General features: G+C 42.7%; 1 protein-coding gene across 1 annotated transcript in view; it reads right to left on the bottom strand.

The window, feature by feature from the left end:
* Positions 1-24,227, bottom strand: part of LOC126101219 (roundabout homolog 2-like) — a 348,383-nt gene that overhangs the window by 131,641 nt on the left and 192,515 nt on the right. The window contains exon 5 of the mRNA XM_049911911.1: positions 23,191-23,457. Coding sequence (XP_049767868.1) covers positions 23,191-23,457 — 267 coding nt within the window. The remainder of the gene's footprint in view (positions 1-23,190; positions 23,458-24,227) is intronic.

The following is a 24,227-nucleotide window of genomic DNA, read 5'->3' as shown; positions in this document are numbered from 1 at the left end:
TTGTCGATATGTGCTTTCGGTCGCCAGACGTCATATTAGCTGGTCTCGCGTTTTACCTCAAGACTACGGTCGTGTTCCATCAGCAGTATGAATAAAATGATATTAATAATAACAGTAATAATCGAATTATCCGGCAACTTCACACTTCACAGTGGATTTTCTCGAACTAAGAAATTTGCTGAATTTGTGAAAAATCAAAATGGCTTCACATCCAGCCTATGATGCCTAGAAGAGTCTTTACATCCTGCTGACATGAGAATAGCATAATCTCTGCGTCAGAAGCTTGCTTCTACTTGACCATTTAATAGACTCGCATTTTTTCCACCGTGACTAATTTTGTAAGCTAAGCACATCATCCGTTACAGCACACTCCTGGGGCTGGGTAATGTGGCCACAATGGTCTGGTGGAACGAGCTATCACAGGTGCAATGCGTGGGTTCAGGCAGTTACTTTTAAGAGGCACAAACAGATTTATTTTACCTCTGGTAACCTCAAGAGAAAGACGTTATAATCCAGAATCCGCATTAAACATCACGTTCCTTCATTACCAACTGGGCAGAGCCGGTTTACGTTGGGAAATGACACAGCGGAAGTCATGGTAAAAAGAAATACAGTCGCCAGTAAGCTTACTTACATTAGAAAATTTTATTTTATTTGATGAACCGATAGCCATTTGAAGGGACAGGGCTCTTATTTTACTTGTACTTGATTGAACTAGAGACGTTTAAAAATTTGGTGCTGGACTGTGATTCGAATTCGTATCTCCTCTTTCGAGGATCTGAATCTCTCGGAACAGTATAGTTCAGTCATTTCGTTCCTTTTCCCAAGACTGCAATCTTCTCTAGGTCTCCTCCAAAGGTAAGTATGTGGGTCTGAAACCTGATCCAGTACAAAAATATTCATAATTTCATTTCTAGCTTTATCAAGTGCACACCCACCTGCTAGTGAAAATTAACGCGCAATTTCAATGTCTGTTCATGTGTTGCCAACAATCGCAACAGGTGTCGTTATTTCTGGTCAAACACGCACACATCTTACTGTTCATGAGTAAGCAACTGATACTTAAGCTATATTCGTGGATGCACGGTAGGTGTGCAGTTCGATTGTCGCTTAGGCACAAAAGTTTGTATCCTTATTTTAGATTCAGACACCTAGCGGCTCGTAAGAAAAACCGATACGTAACATTTGATTTTTCTTAGTTAACAATCGGATTACGTGTTGGGTTCGTATCTCCGTCACAGAACTTCACATCATGCACTTCATCTTTAAATGCATGCACACTTTGTTACTTCAGAATGGAGGTATATCAGACATCTTTCGTGGTTAGATAACAGGGATGAAAGGGTCTTGATAGGAGTCACGGCTTATTACAAAAATTGTCGTCTTTTATTTTCAAGTTTAGATTTGGTTACTGGTATTGGCAAAACTTTCGGTAATTCATGACTCTTCATGGCTAATCATCAATATGATGTGATTAGATTAGATTAGATTACATTAGATTAACTCTTGTTCCATAGATCATGAATACGACATTTCGTAATGATGTGGAACGTGTCATTTTAATGAAAGATTTCTTTAAATACCATGATTCAATTTCTTTACAACAATTTTTTACACTCTCTCTCATTGCTTTTTATTTCTCTCTCTCTCTCTCTCTCTCTCTCTCTCTCACACACACACACACAAACACACACACACACACACACACACACACACACACATTCTTTTTTGTTTTTATTTGTATGTTGTGCTCGACTATCGGCGAGGCACGAAAACGCCTGTGAATGACTTTCTTAGTTTTGAGTGCACTTATGAAAGGAATATAAAAACAATAATGAGAGTTACTGATTTATGATGCTCAGTTTGCAGTCAGTTCTGAGTATTATTAGTAACTACGCTCCAGTCCCTAAACCTAGTTACAGAAAGCGAATCAGACGCATTACGTATTCCAGGCCGTAGCAGCCGCGACTTGGAGACACCAGCTATGGTCACTTCCCAGACCGCTGTAGGATCACATCGGTTCGTCTTCTTCCTGCTGGTACTGTAACTGAGATTTGGCAACAAGGCAACGTATGTTTGGCAACTCTGTGATTGACGAGTTACTTCCTGGTGTGCACGGAATTAAGCCTCAAAGTTCACTTGATTTTACCTGTCATTTCCATTGAATAATCTGAGTTATTATAGCTTGAAGGGTAACAAAAGATTGAAAATTTACGGTTTTCAGCCCAGGAAAGTCGTTGCAGGTGGAAATCGCAACTAATCTCGACCTTTAAATAGCGGTTTACGAGTTCTAGTTACTATTGCCGTCGTAATAGGAAGCTGAGACCCATACCTCCTCGCCAGCTCTGTGGTAACGTGCTGACCTGTGAAACAGCGTCTGTTACGGTTCGCAGTTCCAGTCTCGCTGACTGAAACGTTTTTATCCCTTCTGTGAAAGAGCTACAAGCAGTCAGATCAAACATCAATAAGGAAATCGCAAGAAAATGCTTTCAGCTCATAGTGCAATGTTGAAAAACTTACAATGCTGCACAACAGGTAACACCTCTTTCCGCTGTTGACAAGCGAATTTTGGGTTTCTAGGAATACGTAACTATATTTATGAAATGCCACATTTGCATACCTCTTGAGTATGACACAGCATACCAATTAAACACGGACCCAATCAAAATCTAAGTGAGTAGAATTTTATTAATTAGTGTCGATAGAGGCATGCTTGTGTACAGATACTTTCGTCGTAAGGTTATCATGGTTAGTTTTATTTCATTTCTTATAATACAGCGCACAATTTTCGTAAGGTTTCCTTTAGTGTTGTTAAAACAATAGTAAATATGAGAGAGAAATTAATCATCAACGATATATGCGAATTCTCTGATGTTACCTATGACAGTCTGACAATGCACATGCAGTTTATTGATTACATGCATGTAGAAAATTTGTTCTGAGTTAAAGCTGTCAATCAAAGTTTGAAGAAGAATCAAATATCACTACCACACGACGGCTAATGTAGAAAATACTTTTCTGACATATTATGGCACGATGCGCTCTCCCTGCACATCTTCGAGATGCATCTGCTGCCTGCTGTCTATTAAACCTGAATACAACAAAATGTCACAGTAGTTAGTCCTTTTTCCACATGCGACTACTTTGGGTTGAGAAGTGAAGAGAATTATGTACAAAGTTCCATTAGATTGATAACTTCAGCAGAGAGCAGAATTGCGTTTTAAAAAAAGTAGCACTGAATGTATTCGAACTCGCGACATCTTATCTATGCTACAAGCTGACACGTAGCTACAACAGCTCCAGAGATCGGCAACTATTCCTCCAGAACTTTTGGATTCCACAGCACTGTGAGATTATGCATATGGCCAGGTCTTGACTTCTGAGAGACAAACAGTTACAGCTTTTCTTTTGGACTGAACGACGTTTTCTAGTAACAGATAGCGCAATAGAATAGCTCAAGTGGAAAGGAACACTTCCTATTTAAACTTCTGCATCCTACAATGTTGGCAGTTGTGTGTAGGTGGCAGTAACGTGATTTTATTTCTGTGATTACAAAATAGTCGAATGTATGCACTGGGTAGCCGAGGCAGCTAGTTCATGGTGATTCGGTCAACCAAGTAAATGAATTTACTGAACATGCTGCAAATTACTACAGGGAGCCTGTGTGTCAGAATTCTCATCCAGTGTGGCGCAACTGCGTTACGATAGAAAAATGACTCGCAGAGAAGAGGATTTCGTGTCTGTTGGACGGATGGTAGGTTGTTATACCTATGGTCTGGGTTCGATTCCCACTTCTGTCAATGATTTTAGATAGGGAGAGACAGATTCCATTCTCTCCTGGCTACACCAAGTGAAGGAGATATAATGGCTGCGTGGTCTGAAAATTCACATTAAAGATGATATTCCTTCTTTACCAAGTAGACGGTAGGTTGAACCACAATAAAGTCTGGAGTGGCGACATGTAGAAACTCTATCACCAGTAACCTTTCTTATACTAGTTATTTATTTCAAGTGACGACACAAACGCTATGTATGGTCACAGGACACTTATTCCATCTTTTATTTGAGCTTCTGTATGTCGATAAAATTGGTTCTGAACTGGGAATGCAACTCAGACCGCCCTTAACGCGATATTTGATCCCTTCGTGGCAATACAGCTCGACTACAATTTGTTGTTTGTTCAAAACTGCAGATTCCTCAACACCTTCACATATTATGCGTGAATGGGATCGAATCCTGGCCCGGCACTAAAGATTTAATTATGTATTATCAAGCTCTAGCATGAGAACACCTATCTGCTGGTGGATAATAATTTTGATTTTTAATGTATTTTCATTCGCTGTCAACACTAACGATATCCGACGTTTTTAACTCCCAGTTAGACACAGAATTATTTGCGAGATGACTGTAAGTTCAAGATGTTATTCTGAGCAGCTGGTGGAGAAAAATTCGGTAGTTGACGTCTCTTTGTGTGTAGTCAACAACGATATGTGTGGGGCTCTATTCCCAGTGAGCGCTGAACTCTTCGTCATATTATTTCAGTTCAAACATGCTCACATGTCACTGCTGGTGCAACAAACCCATATTTAACGTTACTTTTCTCTAGAATATAACAGCGATAGGTGCCGGGTTGGAGTCCTGGGAAGGAAAAAATTAATGTTTCGTCTCGTCATTTCAGTTAAAACATCTAGTTACTGCCGCGAAATTCCGATATGTCACATTTGACTGTGCTTCGATGGCAATCCGATTAGGTTCCGGGTTCGAATCCGTGTCCAACACACAGCTTTACCTCACGGCATTTCAAGTAAGTTACTTGTGAAGAAGCCATATTTAACATCTCTCGTAGTTCGTTAACAGGGACAATAGATGCTGGGTAGGAATTCACGTCTGTTAAAAGTGTTTGCGTTATGCAATTTAAAGTTGATATTTGCTAACTGATACTGTCTAAAATCGAGGTATATCACTCTCTGTATGCCTAATCAGGAATGACTGTTAGTTTCCGTCAGTCACGAAATCTTTGCTTAGTCTGCATGAGCTGGGTTTGAATCCATATGCAGAACAAGACGGTTCGTCGTGTCATTTAATGTTCATACATATTCTCAACTAGCTGCTCGTGAATAACTTAAATTTTTAATGTAATTTTGTGTTAAATAGTTCAAATGGTTCAAATGGCTCTGAGCACTATGGGACTTAACTTCTAAGGTCATCAGTCCCCTAGAACTTAGAACTACTTAAACCTAACCAACCTAAGGACATCACACACATCCATGCCCGAGGCAGGATTCGAACCTGCGACCGTAGCGGTCACGCGGTTCCAGACTGAAGCGCCTAGAACCGCACGGCCACATCGGCCGGCCCCCACCATCTGGTATCAATGCATTACCTTATAATCCATTATATATAATCATTTTCATAGTACACTTGATATTATAGATGAGTAGGACACAAGACAGGACATAGATAATGTCCGTTTGACGTCAATAGTGTGTAACATTTTACTTTTTTTGAATAGGACAATGTTCCTCTCCAATAATTTTTAGATTAGTTACAATAAGCTTACGCTGCAAGAGAATTCGCTTGTATTTTTCAATGTGTGGTCTGTTGTCGGTTTGAAGGCCTTCCATAACATCGGCAACGTAGTGCAACTCCACCGAGAGCTGTCTGGAGTAGGGTGGAGATAGCAATGTGAAAGTGGCGAGCTGTCGAAGACGACCTTCATATTCCTAATGCGATTAGGACATCGTATACTCTTGACGACGTTTAGCACCTGTGCGGTCAGTCACCCAATTTCAGAATTCATTTTGAGTAATCCTACTAAATTCCCAAAATATTGTCTTTTTATATTGATGAGTAATATGGATAGTCATCACGTTCATGTGCCATCTACAACGCAAATTCAATGTTACTATCCTAGGAACTAACCTACAATACGTTTTGTATTTCATAATCGGAACTATCTGCATTAACCGTCATCAGAGCAATGTCAGGGAACAGAATGCAGCAGTGCCTGCTTGAGGACCTGCTTGAGTCGTGTTCACATTATATTACACTAGCGAGAAGTACCGACTTTTCCTTTTCTCTGCAAACATCCAGAACTAAATTCAGTAACTAATTGCTAAGAATATATTTGCATTGTGCCAACTCAAAGATCAATAGATATGGATATAGATATAGATTTTTATATTTAAAGCCATTCTCGTTCTGCGTTGGAATAAACATCATTCATTATTTGCTTGTTCTTGTTACGATTGTTATTGTCATTCTCTCACTCGGAAGAGTCTTATGCTGATGCTGTATGAATAAATTATGCCATTGGATACAAAGCGGTTTAGTTTTGAGACCTAACCCACGAGGGGGGAAGGCACAGTGGTCTGCTTCAGGAATTCCAAGCAATAAAACACAAAAAACAACCCAGGAAGGGTTCGAACAGCTACTTTCACGCAGAGACATGCGTTTGGAATCTGTTCATCGTTACGGGGTCAAACAAGAGGGTAACATTACTGAAACAATGATCGGGCTACTTACTATATAATAGAGCATACAGATTTCAAGGAGGAAAAGTATGAAGACGCAGACTTCCTCGTTATCAATATGTGCGGCATATCTTTCGTGTTAACGAAAGTAAATTCCCGCTTTACCTCTTCTTACGTGTCAAATGAAATGAATGCCATGAGGAATAGAATATTTGTTGACTGCGTCTCTTCTTGCTTCCATCCTTACCAACATATTTCTTCATTCTCGTGGTAATCATGACATTCTATGTGCATGCTGCAAACGATTGCAAGTGGACAAATTCGACATCGAGGTGCAAAGCGTTTGGTATCTTACATTATATTCAATTCGAATAAGCTTCCGGTGTATTTTTACTTCGTTTGTATTTTTAGATGATTATGAACGTTACGGAAATTTATCTCACATGCTTTATGTTGAATGAGAAACATTGAATGATCCGTTTTGCTTTCCCTACGTTGAAATGATATAATGTCGGCGTCAACAGCCTTCTTCCACGCCGGAAGCTGAAACTTGTATCATTCTGGATTAATGATAATTGAATGTCTCATATGTATACATAGCCCACAAGGCGACGTCAGAAACCATCAGGGGAGAACGCCGCATAAAAACCAAACATGCGCGCGCGTCTCCACTCTGAAGAACCGTATCGGAGTATCACGGCAAGCATTTCGCTGAAGAGCTGCCTCGTCAGAGAGCCGAGAAATGGCAGCGTCGTAGCAAGTATTTGTCAACACTCTGATAGTGCATTTACTTCCGGGTGTAGGTCGGCGTTACCTCGCTAAATTCACTTGACATTCGTTTTTCACATCGAAGACTCGTACGATATAATCCACTGCAAGATGACACAATTAGAAAGTATATTTAATTTCTGGACTCCAAGAACGGCGTTCCTCACGTAAGTAACACCAGATTGTGTGTGCATTCGGGAGGACGACGGTGCAATCCCGCGGCCGGCCATCCTGATTTAGGTTTTCAATGATTTCCCTAAATCGCTTCAGGAAAATGCCGGGATGGTTCCTTAGGAAGGGCACGGCCGATTTCCTTCCCCATCCTTCCCTAATCCGAGCTTGTGCTCCGTCTCTAATGACATCGTGGTCGACGGGATGTTAAAACAGTAATCTCCACCTCCTCTGTTTGTGTGTTTAAGGTTGCGTTTTGAGGCTCAGGCAACATCGCAGTGACTATAGTCCGCCTCTGGCCGCCAGTGTGTCGTTAGCTCAGAGGTTCCCTTGTGCGTTGCAGTGCTTGTACTATAAGTTCGAATCACGGTAGAAGCCGCTGACTACAACCTTTTATTTTCCATTTTAATTAATGGAGTTGCAAACTGCTAGTAAAAATTTCTTATGCGAAATCTGAAGAATGCCTTCAAACATCAATCTTCGTCCGATTTCGACTTAGTAAATTAAGTTAATATCATGGATTTCTGCTTTGCAAATTCCAAGGTGCTTCACTGTAAAATAGGTCCTGAAAAGATTCAAACCGACTGTCAACGATATAAATTTGAGCTTTGTTCGTCATATAGGTCTAACATATCGGAAGGTTGTTTATGAAGTGCACCTGTTCATTAATATAGTTCCCATCTTCTAAATTTTTGCAATAGCATTTAACTGTAGACGTTTTCTAACACCGGCGTTAGAAATTCCTTTCCGTTCTCTGAAACCTTCAAAACGACAAATTTTTCTGGTTGAAATCTGATGACCTTAACTATCACTTCCGATCAACAATAAATACTTCATGAACCCGTACATGGAACTCCAAATGTGCAGTGTGCCTGCACTGCTACAGAGCATGCATTGCAAGGTATTCACACAGTTTATCGCATAGACTTACCATAAGGAATGAAACAAGAGCTGTAATACGCTTTACACCACAGACGCTCACTCTGGCTTGACGAAAACATCCAAACATTGACCAAAAGTTGCACAAATAATTAAGTTTGAAAGGAAAAGAAACGAGGTATGAAGCATTTATAAATTCATCGAATGTAGTGAGGTGGTTTAATTTCGTCCCAGTCTATAAAATTAATTTCGGGCCATACTCAGCTCTTGCCGATTACCCGCCTACTAATCAGGGCGTCTGTCTCCGTTGCTTTTGAGCGTGAATGGAAATTGTAGAAATTTTCTGTGGAGCAACATTTAATAATAAAGCGTTTTAAATCATCAAAAGCGATGAGCGGTAGCAGGCGCTTTCGATAAAGAACGGGGGAGTGCAGCGCCGCTGCTGTCGCCACGGCCGCTGCCAGTAGCCAGCAAATGGATCCCGGAGCTTTGCCGCATACGGCGTCCAGAGGAGGACAGTCTGCAGGAAATCTGCCGCAAAATCGTTACTAGATAAAATTTTGATATCGGTGTGTCATAAAGCGATATAGATTGAATCTGCGCTACCATTACATTCACGTCTTCAGCATTCAGACAGAAGAGGCTATAAAAATATTTTATGCCAGCTGCTGTCGATCCACTGACATTATGAACAGAAACAACGCACGCTACTGCTAGACCACAGGCGTAATCAGCCTAGAGTCTCTCTATCTTGGGACAAGTTTTCCTCCAGGAAGTGCCGCAGTCTACAGTGTTGCCAGATTGTGCAGATAACCGGACTTAGAGAATTAGCGAGTTGGCCAGTTTTTTTGTCCCATGTCGCGATCTGAAGCGGCCGGCCGCCGGTCGAGTTTTATGGCAAAGAGTGTACGTAACCCTAACAAACTCAAATCAAAGGCAAATGAGGACGTTTAAAGTTGATTTTCAAAAATTTCCCCACCAACTTCAATGCACATTTGACTTCTCTTGATAACACCACGTCTAGATCTTCTGAGGTCGTCTTTGCGTTCTTTTATGAGGGCTGCACTATTCATAATCCGAACGATCAAATCGGCTCTTGGGTTTACTTTTTCTTTGTAGACTTCGCCTTTAACCATCCCCACAGGCAAAAATCCAAAGAGAGAACGTCCAGGGACCTTGAAGGCCAAGAAAAGTGCCCATATCTAATGATCCATCTTCCAGAAAATGTTAGGTTTGGATAATGTGTCACCTGACGCCTAGAATTTGCAGGAGCCCCGTCATGCTGGAGGAACATAGGCATTCCTGTAGCCAAATAAACCTCTTCCAATAACGCTGGAAGTCATTTTCAAGGAAATGTAGACAACTGGGTCCTGTAAGGACCAACATACGAAACATAAATGCATTGAACCCAGCTGTATGTACGAAATAAAAATTGGACACATGTAATATGGCATTTTTTCTGCAACTTGTCTATACTACCACCTCCTACAATATTTATTATTCCTCCTGAAACTTCCTGTATAATTATTTGGGTCTCCGCAGCACATCTAAAGTTTTCTGTTCTAGGAAGAAATTAGCACTATCCACAGAACCGCAGAAAGTCATGTACCGATAACTGAAGCTTTAAACCTGACTGGAAATGTTACCCGTCCGCAAAGAATAACAGTTATTCGTGGCTTCTGGGACAGTTTGTGTTGTACGTCGTAATAAACAAAACTTAGAACTTAGAAGAGTGCATGTTTTATATTGCAGAAGAACATTTTAAGCTGAAGAAGAATAACAAATATAAGGAATGTTTTAAAAAATTTTTATCTATTGCTTTATGTGGGCTACAAAGAGATGGACAGTTTTATTGATTAGAAGCAGAATACTATTCTTTCACTTTTTTATATTCCTGGAATATTCTTTTACGTCGGTTCTTAAATCACAACTGTCCGGCTCCGAAACTTCTTCCATTTGTTGAAAAATATATGGCTTCCTTACAGACTTCATATGCATCCAGTGCATAATAACTTAAATTGTGAATATATTTCTGAATGAATGGTTGTTATTTATTTTTCCGTCACCCTGTTCACTGTTATAAGTTATGTTCCACAAGGATCGCACACGATTGGAGGCGACAATCTGTAATTTATTTTACCTTAATTACTACTTCAATTTTGTTCAACAATTTAAAGGAATATATGAGTGCAAACATGGAATACATGTGAATAATGCAGCTGCTCAGTGACAGGTATGGGGGAGGCACTGTGGCCAGGCCTCGGATTTTCGACCCCTGCCCTCTTTGCCTCCGCCTACCTGGTGCTGAAATTCTTCTCAAACTTTAAAAAAAAGTAATAGTGCAGTGGTCAGAACGTCTGTCTAGTAAGCAGCAGGTCTAGGTTCGAGGCTCAGTGGGTCACAAATTTTCATCTGCTGTCGTTGCTGTATTTCAACGCGCTGTGACAGTGCGGACGTCGGTCCTTCGATATTTAAGATGCAATTGTTTTTTGAGGCAATAGAGGTGATTTGCGAACATTAGTCTTGCCATCAAAATAACGGGACTCCAACGGAAACCAATCCTTAGTCATACCTTCGTGCCGGAGCTAACCCATGCCATATACATGCGAATTAGATTGTAGTTCATATTTAGTCAAATAACGAGTGGTCAGTATACAAGTATGCCGGCCAGGGTGGCCGAGCGGTTCTAGGCGCTACAGTCTGGAACCGCGCGAGAGCTACGGTCTCAGGTTCGACTCCAGTCTCCGACATGGATGTGTCTGATGTCCTTAGGTTAGTTAGGTTTAAGTAGTTTTAAGTTCTAGCGGACTGACCACCTCAGATGTTAAGTCCCATAGCACTCAGAACCATTTGAACCATTTTTGACGTATACAAGCATTTACAAACAGAAGAAGCAGGATTGCAGCGAACTGATCACTTAACCAAGTGCAACATAGAGTACCTGTGTAATGAGTCATTCCAGCTGCATAGCTGAGGGTAACATTTTTTAAGCAATTCATTGCAGAATTAATGTAATACCCGCACGATGATCTCTGTGGTCATACTGTATCATTAGCAGCCCGCGAATGTAGTACTATGTTCGTTAAATCGGATTACTCAAGCTGAGCCCAAATAAAGACAAGCGACGACGCCACAACACTATCTTTACTTAGGTAGGTGGTCAGCGCTAAATTATGTGCGCCACCATTAACGTTGCCGTAAGCAGTTTGACAGCATAACACCACCACAACTACTGACAACCTGAACAATTATCATCACGCAGTTGTAACTCGCAGTGATTACAAGTTTCTCATGTTTGTCAAGAATAGCGGAAAGCGCCTCTGAAGTTCCGTTTCCATTACGCCTAGGCAGGTGAGAATCCTAAATATCAGTAATAGGTCACCTAGCGAAGAGAAGAGTCCACGTATTGTCTCAAGTTCTTGCAGTTTGATGTTAATGCAGTTCCAGATGGTTTTGCACTAACGGGTTCTTTTGGCTATCTCAATACTCATATTGGCATTATATAAGTGTAATTGCTAGAACGCTCAACTACCTTAATAACACCTCATTCTGGGTTGAATACGACTCGGAAAGAAACGTTAATTTGACGTTTCCATCCATCTCCTGACGTCTTACTGAATGAAGTCTGAAGTGCACGCACAGTTGTGTTGCCCGCCGCAAGGATTCTGTGAAGTGTTGTGGCAGCTGGCGGTCATTGCTGAATACAGACATGTGCTCCAGGGGAACTCGTCTTTGTTGCATTTTTTCCATACCGTAATTAGCACAATAACATAAGGCTTGTTCTGCTGAAGAACTTGATGCCCACAAGTCCTTAAATAAGAATCTCCTAACGTGAGTAATGCATGAAAGGAAACAGACTTTTGGACAAAACAATGGACAGCTCCCTGCTTTTTGCGTTTCCGATAGCGCCTACGATAAGAATCTGGTGTCATATTATGTTTCAGAACCCTAAACTGTTTATTTTTTTACCTCATACTAAAACAAAAGTTATGATATGAGAAGAGGAAATGACTTATATGCTTCTCAGGAAATTGAGTTTTTCGTGTTTATTTTCCCACTTCATACTAAAACAAGGGCGTTAAAATGAGAAGAGGAAATGAAATATACGCTTCCAAGACATAATATTTCCTTGTGTGCTACTACTGCATACATGAAAGCCCTGCAGTTAATTTTTGTATGTTGGATAAATTTTGATATCACCTCACATTCCTTTTCTTGGGATTCATATAGAGTGGACATTTCATCACTGGTTAATATTCTGATGACTAATGACATGATACCCATTGCAATTGCTCCATGGCTCCTGTGAGTAGAGTCTCACGTTGGTTACTATAAGAACACGCAGGCAGTGATATCCGCTCACTGCGGTCAGAGACAAGGTGATTTCTTTCTGTTAATGGCGAAGCGTCTGCTGCAGTGTCCACGCTCAGCCAACATAAACAAATCGCGGCGGCATTGGGCACTGCTGATCGCTGCGCTTGTCGCGAGCCTCGACAACAAGAGCGCACTGTCTCTGCTAACGATACTATGGAGTTAATACATCTTGCTTAACGTAATATGCAGGACGTGGGTTGGGTGAAAATTCAGTTAGTAACTTCCCATCGCATTAAAATACTTTACAGTCCTATTTGATGAATTATTTATTGTTGGTTTTCTCTCTAATGTTAATAGTATTGATTCAGATTGTGCATGAAAACGAAAACACCCACCCACACACACACACACACACACACACACACACACACACACACACACACACGCACAGACACACAGTCATTGATTCTAGTGAGGCTGACAACTACTGTGTGTTGAACAACACATGCACCAGTCAGTTCCTCAGTTGGCGTCGAGTGGATGGGATTTTTCAATTACCTTGCATTGCAAGAATTGTAAGGAGGAGCCTGAAAGTAAATGGATTTGTATGCTAAAGAGCTGCGACAAAGCGAAGTCTGACCGATTATCAGATAATTGTCCACATGGGTTTTGTGGACGAGTATACTTTTAGTAGCCGCGCGGGATTAGCCGAGCGGTTGGGGCACTCCAGTCATGGGCTGTGTGGCTGATCCCGGCGGAGGTTCGAGTCCTCCTTCAGGCATGAGTTTGTGTGTTTGTCCTTAGGATAATTTAGGTTAAGTAGTGTGTAAGCTTAGGTACTAAGCTCCATCAGAGCCCCAGTAAAATATATACACTCACCAATGCACGTGTCCCCACCAACATCGAAAATAAGAAAAACACCGAAAATGTCGAAAAATTCTGGTTCAAAATGGTTCAAATGGCTCTGAGCACTATGCGAGTTAACTTCTGAGGTCATCAGTCGCCTAGAACTTAGAACTAATTAAACCTAACTAACCTCAGGACATCACACTCATCCATACCCGAGGCAGGATTCGAACCTGCGACCGTAGCGGTCGCTCGGTTCCAGACTGTAGCGCTTAGAAGTGCATGGGAAAAATTCTGGAACCAAGTCGAAAATACTATGAGCAAAATTCACCAGGATGACGTGAAAATACTAATGGGAAACTTCAACTCTCTATTTGGGCAGAAAAAACGTGTAGAAAAATCTTTGGTACAAATTCAACACACTGAAACGCTTAGACCAACGGCACACGTCTGACTGACATTTGCCAACAATTCAACCACAAATGGACGTCTTCCCAGTTTAGGAAAAAACCAGTTTCCAGGTAACATGCTTAGCTAACAGGTGCAAGCTTCTTTCGTTCGCCATTCGCGACTCGCTGAAAGCCAGATTTTTAATTCTTTTGTAGCACAGCTACAAGCAGGCTGATAAAATCTCAATAAGGGAATCGTAAGACAACGCTCGAGCAAAATTCGTCTTGCTACTTTCAGTAACTCTTAGTGTCAGAGCGAAAACCTTACGGTACAGCCAAATTCATAATGCCACTTTTGTTTTCTACCGACATATTTTTTGTTGTTGTGAATACATAATTTTACCTATGAAATGTCACATTTTCATAATACTTGCGAATGGTACAGGAAATGAAACAAATACAGATCTTTTCGAAGTCAAAAGTTGGTAATATCCTACTAATTCGTGTTAAAATAGGTTCAATCGTCTCACAGACACTTAATGCTTTATTAAGATAGACTGCCGTCGTGATGTTTCTGTAGTAAGCTGAATTTAATTTGTATTAGTACAGTGAATATTTTGTGATTCTTGAGTTTCTCCCGGCGTATTTGATAATCAAAATATCCACGGGTATGCTGCCGGTCTATAGTGTCCAACGGGCACAATATTTCGGCGATCAAACATGTCGCCATCATCAGGTGAACTGACGGACTGAGCTCCTGTGAACGTGCCGGCACGGAGATCCGTACGCTATGGCTGCTCAGAGGGAACTGGGTTCGGTCGCGGCGGCGGCCGATTTAAATACCCTCCGCCCGCGGCGCGCTCCCTCCGCCGTCCGCGCCCAGCGCCACGGTCGCGCGGTGGAACAGATTGCGACGGCGTCTGAGATGACGTCGGTGTGATGGCTCTGTCCGCCGTGGTCGTCACAACTATACGTCTGCTCGATTTACTCTTGATTAACCCGATCGCTGGTTCCCAAGCCTTGCTAAGATTATAGCCACAGTCCCGGTTTATGAGGTCGTCATTGGTGCGAATTTCGATGGCCTCTCTAACAACGCTGTCCCAGTATCTCGACGTCTGTACCAGAATCCTCGTGTGGTCATACTCCATGGCGTGATTTTCCGACAAACAATGTTCAGCGACCGCCGACTTGCTCGGATACATCAGTCGAGTGTGCCTCTGGTGTTCACGGCATCGATCCTCTACGGTACGCATCGTCTGACCAATATACGACTTGCCACATTGACACGGAATCTGGTACACGCCGGCCTTCCTCAAACCGAGGTCATCTTTGGCGCTCCCCACTAGTGCACGAGTTTTATTTGGAGGACAAAACACAGTTCCGACCCGGTGTTTCTTCAGAATGCGGGCGATTTTCCCCGAGAGTGCGCCTGTGTATGGAATAAATGCAGTGCCTACCTCCTCCCTCGTGACTTCATCCATCTCAACAGGTTGTGCTGCAGTGGTTGGGCGGAGAGCACGTTGAATCTGCCACTCTGAGTACCCATTTTTTCGAAATACAGTTCTCAGATGTTCCAATTCCTGGGGTAGACTCTCTGCGTCAGAGATAGTGCGCGCCCTATGTACTAGAGTTTTAAGTACCCCATTCCTCTGTGAAGGGTGGTGGCAGCTGTCTGCATGCAAATACAGATCAGTGTGCGTAGCCTTCCGATACACCCCATGACCTAGGGTGCCGTCAGCCCTTCTCTTGACCAAGACGTCAAGGAAAGGTAATTTACCCTCCGTTTCAGTCTCCATAGTGAATTTGATGTTGGGGTGTATGGAGTTTAGATGTGTAAGGAAGTCAAGGAGTTTATCCATACCATGTGGCCAGATGACGAACGTGTCGTCCACGTAACGGAAAAAGCAAGTAGGTTTCCATACGGATGACGACAGGGCTTCCTCCTCGAAGTTCTCCATGTACAAATTCGCTACCACCGGTGAGAGTGGGCTACCCATGGCGACTCCCTCCGTTTGCTCGTAGTATTCTCCATTAAAAAGAAAATACGTGGAAGTCAAGACATGCCTAAAAAGTTCAGTGGTCTTCTCATCAAACTTCTGACTAATCAATTCTAGTGACTCTCGCAGGGGTACCCTCGTAAACAAGGAAACGACATCAAAACTCACCATGATATCTGACTCATCCAACCTGAAGCTATCAAGGCGTTTAACAAAATCCACGGAATTACGGATGTGATGAGGGCATTTACCCACATAAGGACTTAATATTCCCGTCAGGTATTTGGCCAACAAATATGTAGGTGCCCTGATGTTGCTGACAATGGGGCGTAATGGTACCCCCTCTTTGTGAACCTTCGGGAGTCCATATAGTCTAGGCGGTACCGGACCTTGGGGTAACAATTTCTTAGCGTCACCCGCCGGTAAATCTGCGTCTTTGAGAAGCGCCCTCGTCTTGTTCTCCTTCTTCTTTGTAGGGTCAACGCTGATCTTCCGGTAGGAATCGTCATTTAGCAGGCTCTGCATCTTATCAGTGTAGTCCTTATGGGAGACAACAACTGTAGCATTGCCTTTGTCAGCTGGTAAGACAACAATTTCAGAGCGCTCCCTCAGATCACGAATGACCGCCCTCTCTTTACTGCTGATATTTGACTTCATCGGCTTGGATTTCGTCAACGCACGACAAGTTTCACGACGTATTTCCTCGGCTGATTCTGGCGGAAGTCGAGCTGCAACCTGTTCAACAGCACTAACAATTTCTGCGACCGGAGTGAACTTGGGGGTGGGAGCGAAGTTGAGACCTCTCTGCAAAACCGAGACCGCATCATCACTCAACACCATGCCACTCAAATTGATGACAGTCTTGCACGGAACCTGCAGGGGTGGTTTGTCAAGGAGACGTGAGAACTTAGCTGTTTGACGTCCTGTAGCCTTCTTATGGGCGGAATCAGCTGACACCCAGGTGACACCATCAATCCAATCCCAGGAACAAGAAGTGAACTTACTAGCCAGTTGCAAATGTAGTTTGAGTAATTCCTGTGAGATCTCACAGTAAAGAGAGGGCGGCCATTCGTGATCTGAGGGAGCGCTCTGAAATTGTAACATCCCGAATGATTATCACATAAAGGAAGAAAATTCATGTTTTTGAGCCCAGAAAGCTCTATGGAACAGAATCTGTAGATCATTTTACCATTTTCATTGCGAAATTGCCGGCTTATTCATGTCTGGGGTAATAATAGAGGTTTGCATGGGTTGTCTGCTAGCGTAGTGAAAGGAAAGTCTGGTTTGTTTTCGGTTCTAATCTCGATGGAGGCAGGTAGAATATCAGTAAAGCAATTTTAAGAAATTCTCGCGCCCTCAATACTTTTTATCGCTACCTTTATTCTGTACTGCCGCCCTGTGCATGTCAATATGACACTCTTGTAGAATTTCATACATGTTACTGCCTACTTTTTCCGCTTCTGTCAATAATGGAATTGACTTAAGTGTGGCACTGAATGATTTTTAACTGAATTTCGTTATGAATCTTCACGCATTGCTAAATTTGCACACTTTCATGGTAGGTCAGCAATGGTAATCCAGTAGGACTGGTCTGAACGTTGACACAGACCGTTTCGCGGCCGAAAGCGGATAATATTTTGCTAATTCGTAACGATCCGGCGTTCTTTGTCTTACTAAAACAGTTATGTTATCTCGATAAGTTGAAATTCATTTTTATTGGTACAGTTCATACCAATTAGCGTTTCTTCCTTCATTCTGTCTTATATTTACGTGTTGTATTTAACACACTAATCAGCATTAATATAGTCTTACAAATTATTGAAAACAGCCTAAAAAAGTTCAGATAGTTTGTCAATTTCACGCCTGTGCATAGTATGTTGGTAGCACTTCGTCGCCTTGCCGGTTATGCTGTGTAGCAGACTTAAAAGCCGTGCGGATCAGCATAACGAAAAGGCGAGGGGTCTCGCTCGTTTTGTCCACGACTGTACATTACATTTGTGTTTGGGCCAGTGGCGCTCATGTCTATTTCTTACCCCCCACCCCTCCCAAACCTCTTTGACGTTTCATTCTAACCCAACCTATCTCGTTGCAAATGTCATTCTGCAAAAAAATTAGCCCGTTGAAAGTGCAATTGTCCTTAGTGTGTTGTAGGTAAAGTGGTGCACTTGGGATGGAGGCTGATCAGAGAGAGGCATCGGTTAACTGCGTTTTTACACGTGCTGCCACACATCTTACACTAATGAAGATGTGGATTATGTTTACCGCTTCCGAGATGGTAGTGCTACTACTGCAATTGAAGTATACCACGGAGCTATCCGACACGTTCCATTCCTCATCGTACACTTTCTAGCAGAGCTTTCAGCACTTTGCGAGAATCAGGTACTCCTGCAAGTTCCCATTTATTTCTGAACGTATAGTTTCAAATACCCGTGCAGTAACAACAACACATTGTTGAAACAGGCAGCGTAGCCCTACTTCCAGTACATGGCAACGTTCTGCGCATATCAATGTCCCACGAACACCTGTATGGTAAACAGTACATGCGAAAAATTTCTGCCCATTGCAGTTACAGCGTGTCCACAATCTTCACAATGGCGAAACTGCCACACGAATTTTGTCACTGTATAAACGACAATCATCATTTACTTTCTTTAATACACTGAAGAGTCAAAGAAACTGGTAGTCCTACCAAATATCGCGTAGTGACCGCGCGAGTGCGAAGAAGTGCAGCAACACGACGTCGCACGGACTCCACTAATGTCTGAAATAGTGCTGGAAGGAACTGACACCATGAATCCTGCACGGCTGTCCATAAAAACCGTAAGACTACGAAGGGTTTGTGATGTCTTCTGAACAGCACCTTGCAAGGCATCCCAGATATGCCTGATAATGTTCATGTCTGGGGAGTTTGGTGGCCAGCAGAAGTTTTTAAGCTCAGAAGATGGTTCCTCAAGCCTCTCTGTAGCAATTCTGGACGTGTGGAGTGTCGTATTGTCCTGCTACAATTGCCCAAGTCCGTCGGAATGCACAATTGACATGAATGGATACCGGAATCGGACAGCATGCTTACGTACGTGTCACCTGTCAGAGTCGTATCTAGAGGCATCAGGGATCCCGTATCACTCCAAATGCATACTCCCCATACCATTACAGAGCATCCACCAGCTTGAACAGTCCCCTGATGACAAGCCGGTACATGGATTTATGAGGTTGTTCCATACCCGTACACGTCCATCCACTCGATACAATTTGAAACCAGACTCGTCCTGCCAAGCAATATGTTTCCAGTCAACAGTCCAATAACGGTGTAGACGGGCACAGGCGAGGCGTAAAGTTTTGTGTCGTGCAGTCATAAGGGGTACACGAGTGGACCCTCAACTCCGAAAGCCCATATCGATGATGTTTCGTTGAATGGTTCGCACGCTGGCAGTTGTTGATGGCCCAGCACTTAAATCTGCAGCAATTTGCGGAAGGGTTGCACTTATTTTAAGTTGAATGATTCTCTTCAGTTGTCACTCAGCCCGTTCTTGCAGGATCTTTTCCGGTCGCAGCGATGTCGGAGATTTGATTCTTTACCGGATTCCTGATATTCACGGTACACTCGTGAAACCGCCGTATGGGAAAATCCCCAATTCATCGCTGCCTCGGAGATACTGTGTCCTTTCGCTCGTGCACCGACTATACCACGAGGTTCAAACTCACTTAAATCTTGATAACATGCCATTGCAGCAGCAGTAACCGATCTAACAACTTCGCCAGACACTTGTCGTTTTATATAGGCGTTGCCGACCGCAGCGCCGTATTCTGCCTGTTTACATGTCTCTGTATTTGAATACGCATGCCAGTTCCAGTTCCTTTGGCGCTTCAGTGTAGAGAAGACACGTAATGTACATCGTGGTTTATATTCTGTATTATTCAGTACATTGTTAGGTTTAAACTTGTACACATGTACAGACAACCCTTGATGAGTGCACAACACAAAGCTTTACGCCTCGCCCGGGCGCGTCAACACCCAACACCGACATCGGAGTGTTCATAACTGAAAACATCTAATAAAATAGCAGCCAAATAGCCATATACAGTTACTTTGCTTAACATTTTACATTTACATTTTACATTTTTGCATATTCATTTATCGATTTCACTCTTTTACTGCACAGTTCTATGTGATATCGTTCACAGGCTTCGTTACACAGTTCACATACACATGTTGCGGTTGGGTGGTGATAAGTTTTGTTTTTGCAGATTAGATGATGAAAGCCGTGAATATAAAGTCTAGTTACGACATGTTGCTGTTCGAAGTTTGGTGCTGTCCATGAGCGGTTCGTCATTGCTTCGGTGCCATAAAACTCCGGCCATATTTTTTCTCGTTTGTCCTCCATGATCTTCAGCTGCTTTCTGGAAACCCTGGTGTGTGGCATCATATATCGAAGTCTGATGTCTTCAATTAGGGATGTCTCTCTAGCTAGCAGGTACACTAGTCTAGATCTTGTTGTCTTTGAGAGACCTAGTGCTCTTTTTAGATAGGTCGATTTTACCTTTTCTAGCGTTTCTAGATTTTTTTCTGTCAGGTGGTCCCATAAAGCCTCCATCCCATAGGCCAGGATTGGCAAGATTTTTGTATTGAATAATTTCATGGTTATTTCTAGACTGAGTAGGCGGATGTTTTTGATGTCCTGTATTGCTATTATTGCTTGGGCTGCACGTTCTGTTGTATGTTTTGTGAAGCATTTGGCTGTTGGTTGCAATGTCACTCCTAGGAATTTAAAGTCTGATGAGATTTTTATTTTTTGTCCTCTGATACTGATTCCCGTATTCTTGGGTGTTTTGCCTCCTTTTCTGAAAATTACCATTTCTGTCTTTGTTATGTTTATGTGTAGTTTGTGTTCACTGCACCATCTGTCTATTTTCTCAATGATTCTCTGCAGCTTCTGTATATCTGTTGAACCTACGGCTATGTCGTCAGCGTATGCATATACATACACATCTTCTTCATTTTCTCCAATTCGGAGTACTTCTTCAGTGGCAATAATGTACAGCAAAGGGCTCATTGGGTCACCCTGTAAGACTCCGTTCGATTGCAGTATGGGGTTCGAAAAAGAGAGGTTGTCTGATATTGTAATTAAGTTGTATTCGAGGATTGATTTGATTATTCTTGCCCATACGCTATCTTCTCCCATTGTGTTTTCCAGTTTTCGGACTATGAGCTCTCTTTCCAATAGGTCAAAGGCTTTGGTAAAGTCTATGAACACTGTGTAAAACATTTGTTTCTTTTGTAGCGCATCATCGATAACTGAAAACATGTTGCCTGGTCAGACAAGTCTCGTTTCAAATTGTATCGAACAGATGGACGTGTATGGCTGGGAGACAACCTCAAGAATCCATGGTACCTGAATGTCAGCAGGGGACTGTTCAAGCTGGTGGAGGCTTCGTAATGGTGTGAGGCGTGTGCACTTGGAGTGATATGGGACGTGGGACTCCACTCATGTCCATTGTGCATTCCGACGGACTTGGGCAATTTCAGCAGGACAATGCGACACTCCACACGTCCAGAATTGCTAAAGACTGGCTTCAGGAGCACTCTTCCGGATTGAAACACTTCTGAAGGCGACCAAACTTCCCAAATGATTCAAATGGCTCTGAGCACTATGGGACTTAACTTCTGAGGTCATCAGTCCCCTAGAACATAGAACTACTTAAACGTAACTAACCTAAGGACATCACATACACCCATTCCCGAGGCAGGATTCGAACCTGCGATCGTAGCGGTCGCGCGGTTTTAGACTATAGCGCGCAGAGCCGCTCGGCCACCCCGGCCGGCACCTAACTTCCCAGACATGAACATTTTTGAGCATATCTGGGCTGCGGTGCATCACGCTTTTCGGGAGAGATCTCCACCCCCTCGTGCTCTTACGGATTTATGGTGTCAATTCTCTCCAGCACAACTTCAGACATTAGACGAATTCATGTCACGTCGTGATGCGGCACTTCTGCGTGCTTGCAGGGGCCCTACACGATGTTAGACAGGTGTACCAGTTTCTTTGGCACCTCTGTACGGTGCTAGTGAACAATATAGGGTACTACTTCCAATCTGAAGTTCCCACCGTTTTTGCTGTACCTTCGCGCAGAGGCATTGTATAGCTGAGTGTTGCTCTGCAGAGGAGCCTTTCAGTGCTGTTTGAGTGACATTTTGTGATTTTTTTCCTCAAAGCTATAGTATAAGGTAAATACTTTTGATTTACCCAAATTTATGAAGGAAAACGTAAAATTGGAACGAGGAGAATTCCAGTGTGAAACAAAAGGAGCCATTTCTGCAGTAAAATGGATGGATAACCGCCCAGTCACTTTCCTGTCCTCAATTCATGACCCATGAGGAACAGCCACAGTGAAAAGGAAAAACAAGGTTGGTACTAGCACAGAGATTTCTTGTCCTGAAGTTGTGGCAGAATACAACAAAATAATGGGTGGTGTCGATAAGTTGATCAATTACGAGAAAGGTATGCTATTGGCAGACGCTCTGTAAAATGGTGGCACAGAATATTTTATTTCCTGGTGGACGTTGGTGCAGTAAACAGTTTTATCCTGTGGTAAATAAGTAAAAGAGAAAGTGGACAGCATGATCAGCTCACATACTGGATCCATCTAGCCAGACAATTGATCGCTGGCTTCTCATCCCAAAATGGCGTGGACAAAAACCTGTCTTCCTCGCAAAAAGGGGTAAAGTACCTGAAGATTTTCGTCATGTGGCTGTAGGGGAGCATCAACCCATTTTAGGAGAAACCTACTGGACGTGCCGTCATTGCAGTACCAAAGCTGCAGAAAAGAGTACGCGCTGTGTTTGTACATATTGTCAAATACCACTTTGCATAGACCCGTGTTTCAGAAAATTTCATGGCAAGTAATTGTGAACAATCATTGTAACAAGAGAAGTAAATTTATGAAATAAATGGGTAATATATTGAAAAGGTGTCATTTAACTCCAAGGAAGGGCAGTGGGAAGAATACTTCCCACCTTGTTGTGTGACCTCACTTTCACAGTTGGAGCAAATTTGATATTCTGTATAATAAATATACCTATCTGTTAACTACTATCTGCTCTCCATTCATTAAAAAAACTGCTCAATAACTTTGGCCACGAAAGGGTTAACAGACGAAAGTTTCGGAAGGTAGGGCATCTTACAACACATTTAAAATACACACTTGCCAAAATATGAACTAGAGTGATCCCCACGACCAGGGGACAACGAAATGGAGGAAGAGGAAACGTAAGACTGAGTTCGACAGCCTTGAATATTCCTGTCCCCAGATGTCGATGTTGAGTAAGCCTTTGGCAGAAGGCAGAGGGCCACTCACAGTGCACGGTGAGCGCCGCCCTGGCGGATATCCTGCCGGCGGGGCTCTCGACGTCGCAGATGTAGACGCCCTCGTCGTCGGCGGCGACGCCGTCGATGCGCAGCGACTTGTCGTCGGCGATGCGCGCCCGGCCCACGGGCATCCGGCCGTCGTCGCGACGCCACAGCACAGTCGGCGCCGGAACGCCGCCCACGCGACACTCAAACTGCACGGCACCGCCCTCCAACACCGTCGCGTCTTCCGGCTCCTTGCTGAAGAACGGCTTCACTGCAACACCAACAATTTTCGCGCTGCAAACAAATAGTAGGAGTAGTACCTCATTACCTCATTGTCTTCAATTTGCAGGAGGATTTTGGAGCATATACTGTACTCGAACATTATGAATCACCTTGAAGAAAATGACTTATTGATACATAACCAACACGGATTCGGAAAATATCGTTCTTGTGAAACACAGCTAGCTCTTTATTCCCATGAAGTAATGAGTGCTGTCGACAAGGGATCTCAGGTCGATTACATATTCCTAGTTTTCCAGAAGGCTTTTGATATCGTTCCTCACAAGCGACTATTAATCAAATTGCGTGCATATAGATTATCATCTCAGTTGTGTGACTGGATTCGTGATTTCCTCTCAGAGAGGTCACAGTTCGTAGTGATAGACGATAAATTATCGAGTAAATTAGAAGTGATATCTGGCCCTCTGCTGTTCCTGATTTATATAAATGATCTAGGTGATAATCTGAGCAGCCCCCTTCGATGCAGATGACGCTGTAATTTACCGTCTAATAAAATCATCAGACGATCAATTCCAATTACAAAATGATCTAGAGAGAATTTCTGTATGGTGTGAAAAGTGGCAATTAGCACTAAACAAAGAAGAGTGCGAGGCCATCCAAATGGGTACTAAAGGAAATCCTATAAATGTTGGGTTTATGATAAATCGCACAAATCTAAGGGCTGTCAATTCGACTAAATACCTAGGAATTACAATTACGAACAACTTAAATTGGAAAGACCATAAAGATAATATTGTGGCG

This window comes from Schistocerca cancellata, chromosome 9 (genome assembly GCF_023864275.1).
Source record: "Schistocerca cancellata isolate TAMUIC-IGC-003103 chromosome 9, iqSchCanc2.1, whole genome shotgun sequence".
NCBI classification, from domain to species: domain Eukaryota; kingdom Metazoa; phylum Arthropoda; class Insecta; order Orthoptera; family Acrididae; genus Schistocerca; species Schistocerca cancellata.
Note: the sequence above shows the minus strand (reverse complement) of the source record. Positions and strands in the feature narration are given on the sequence as shown.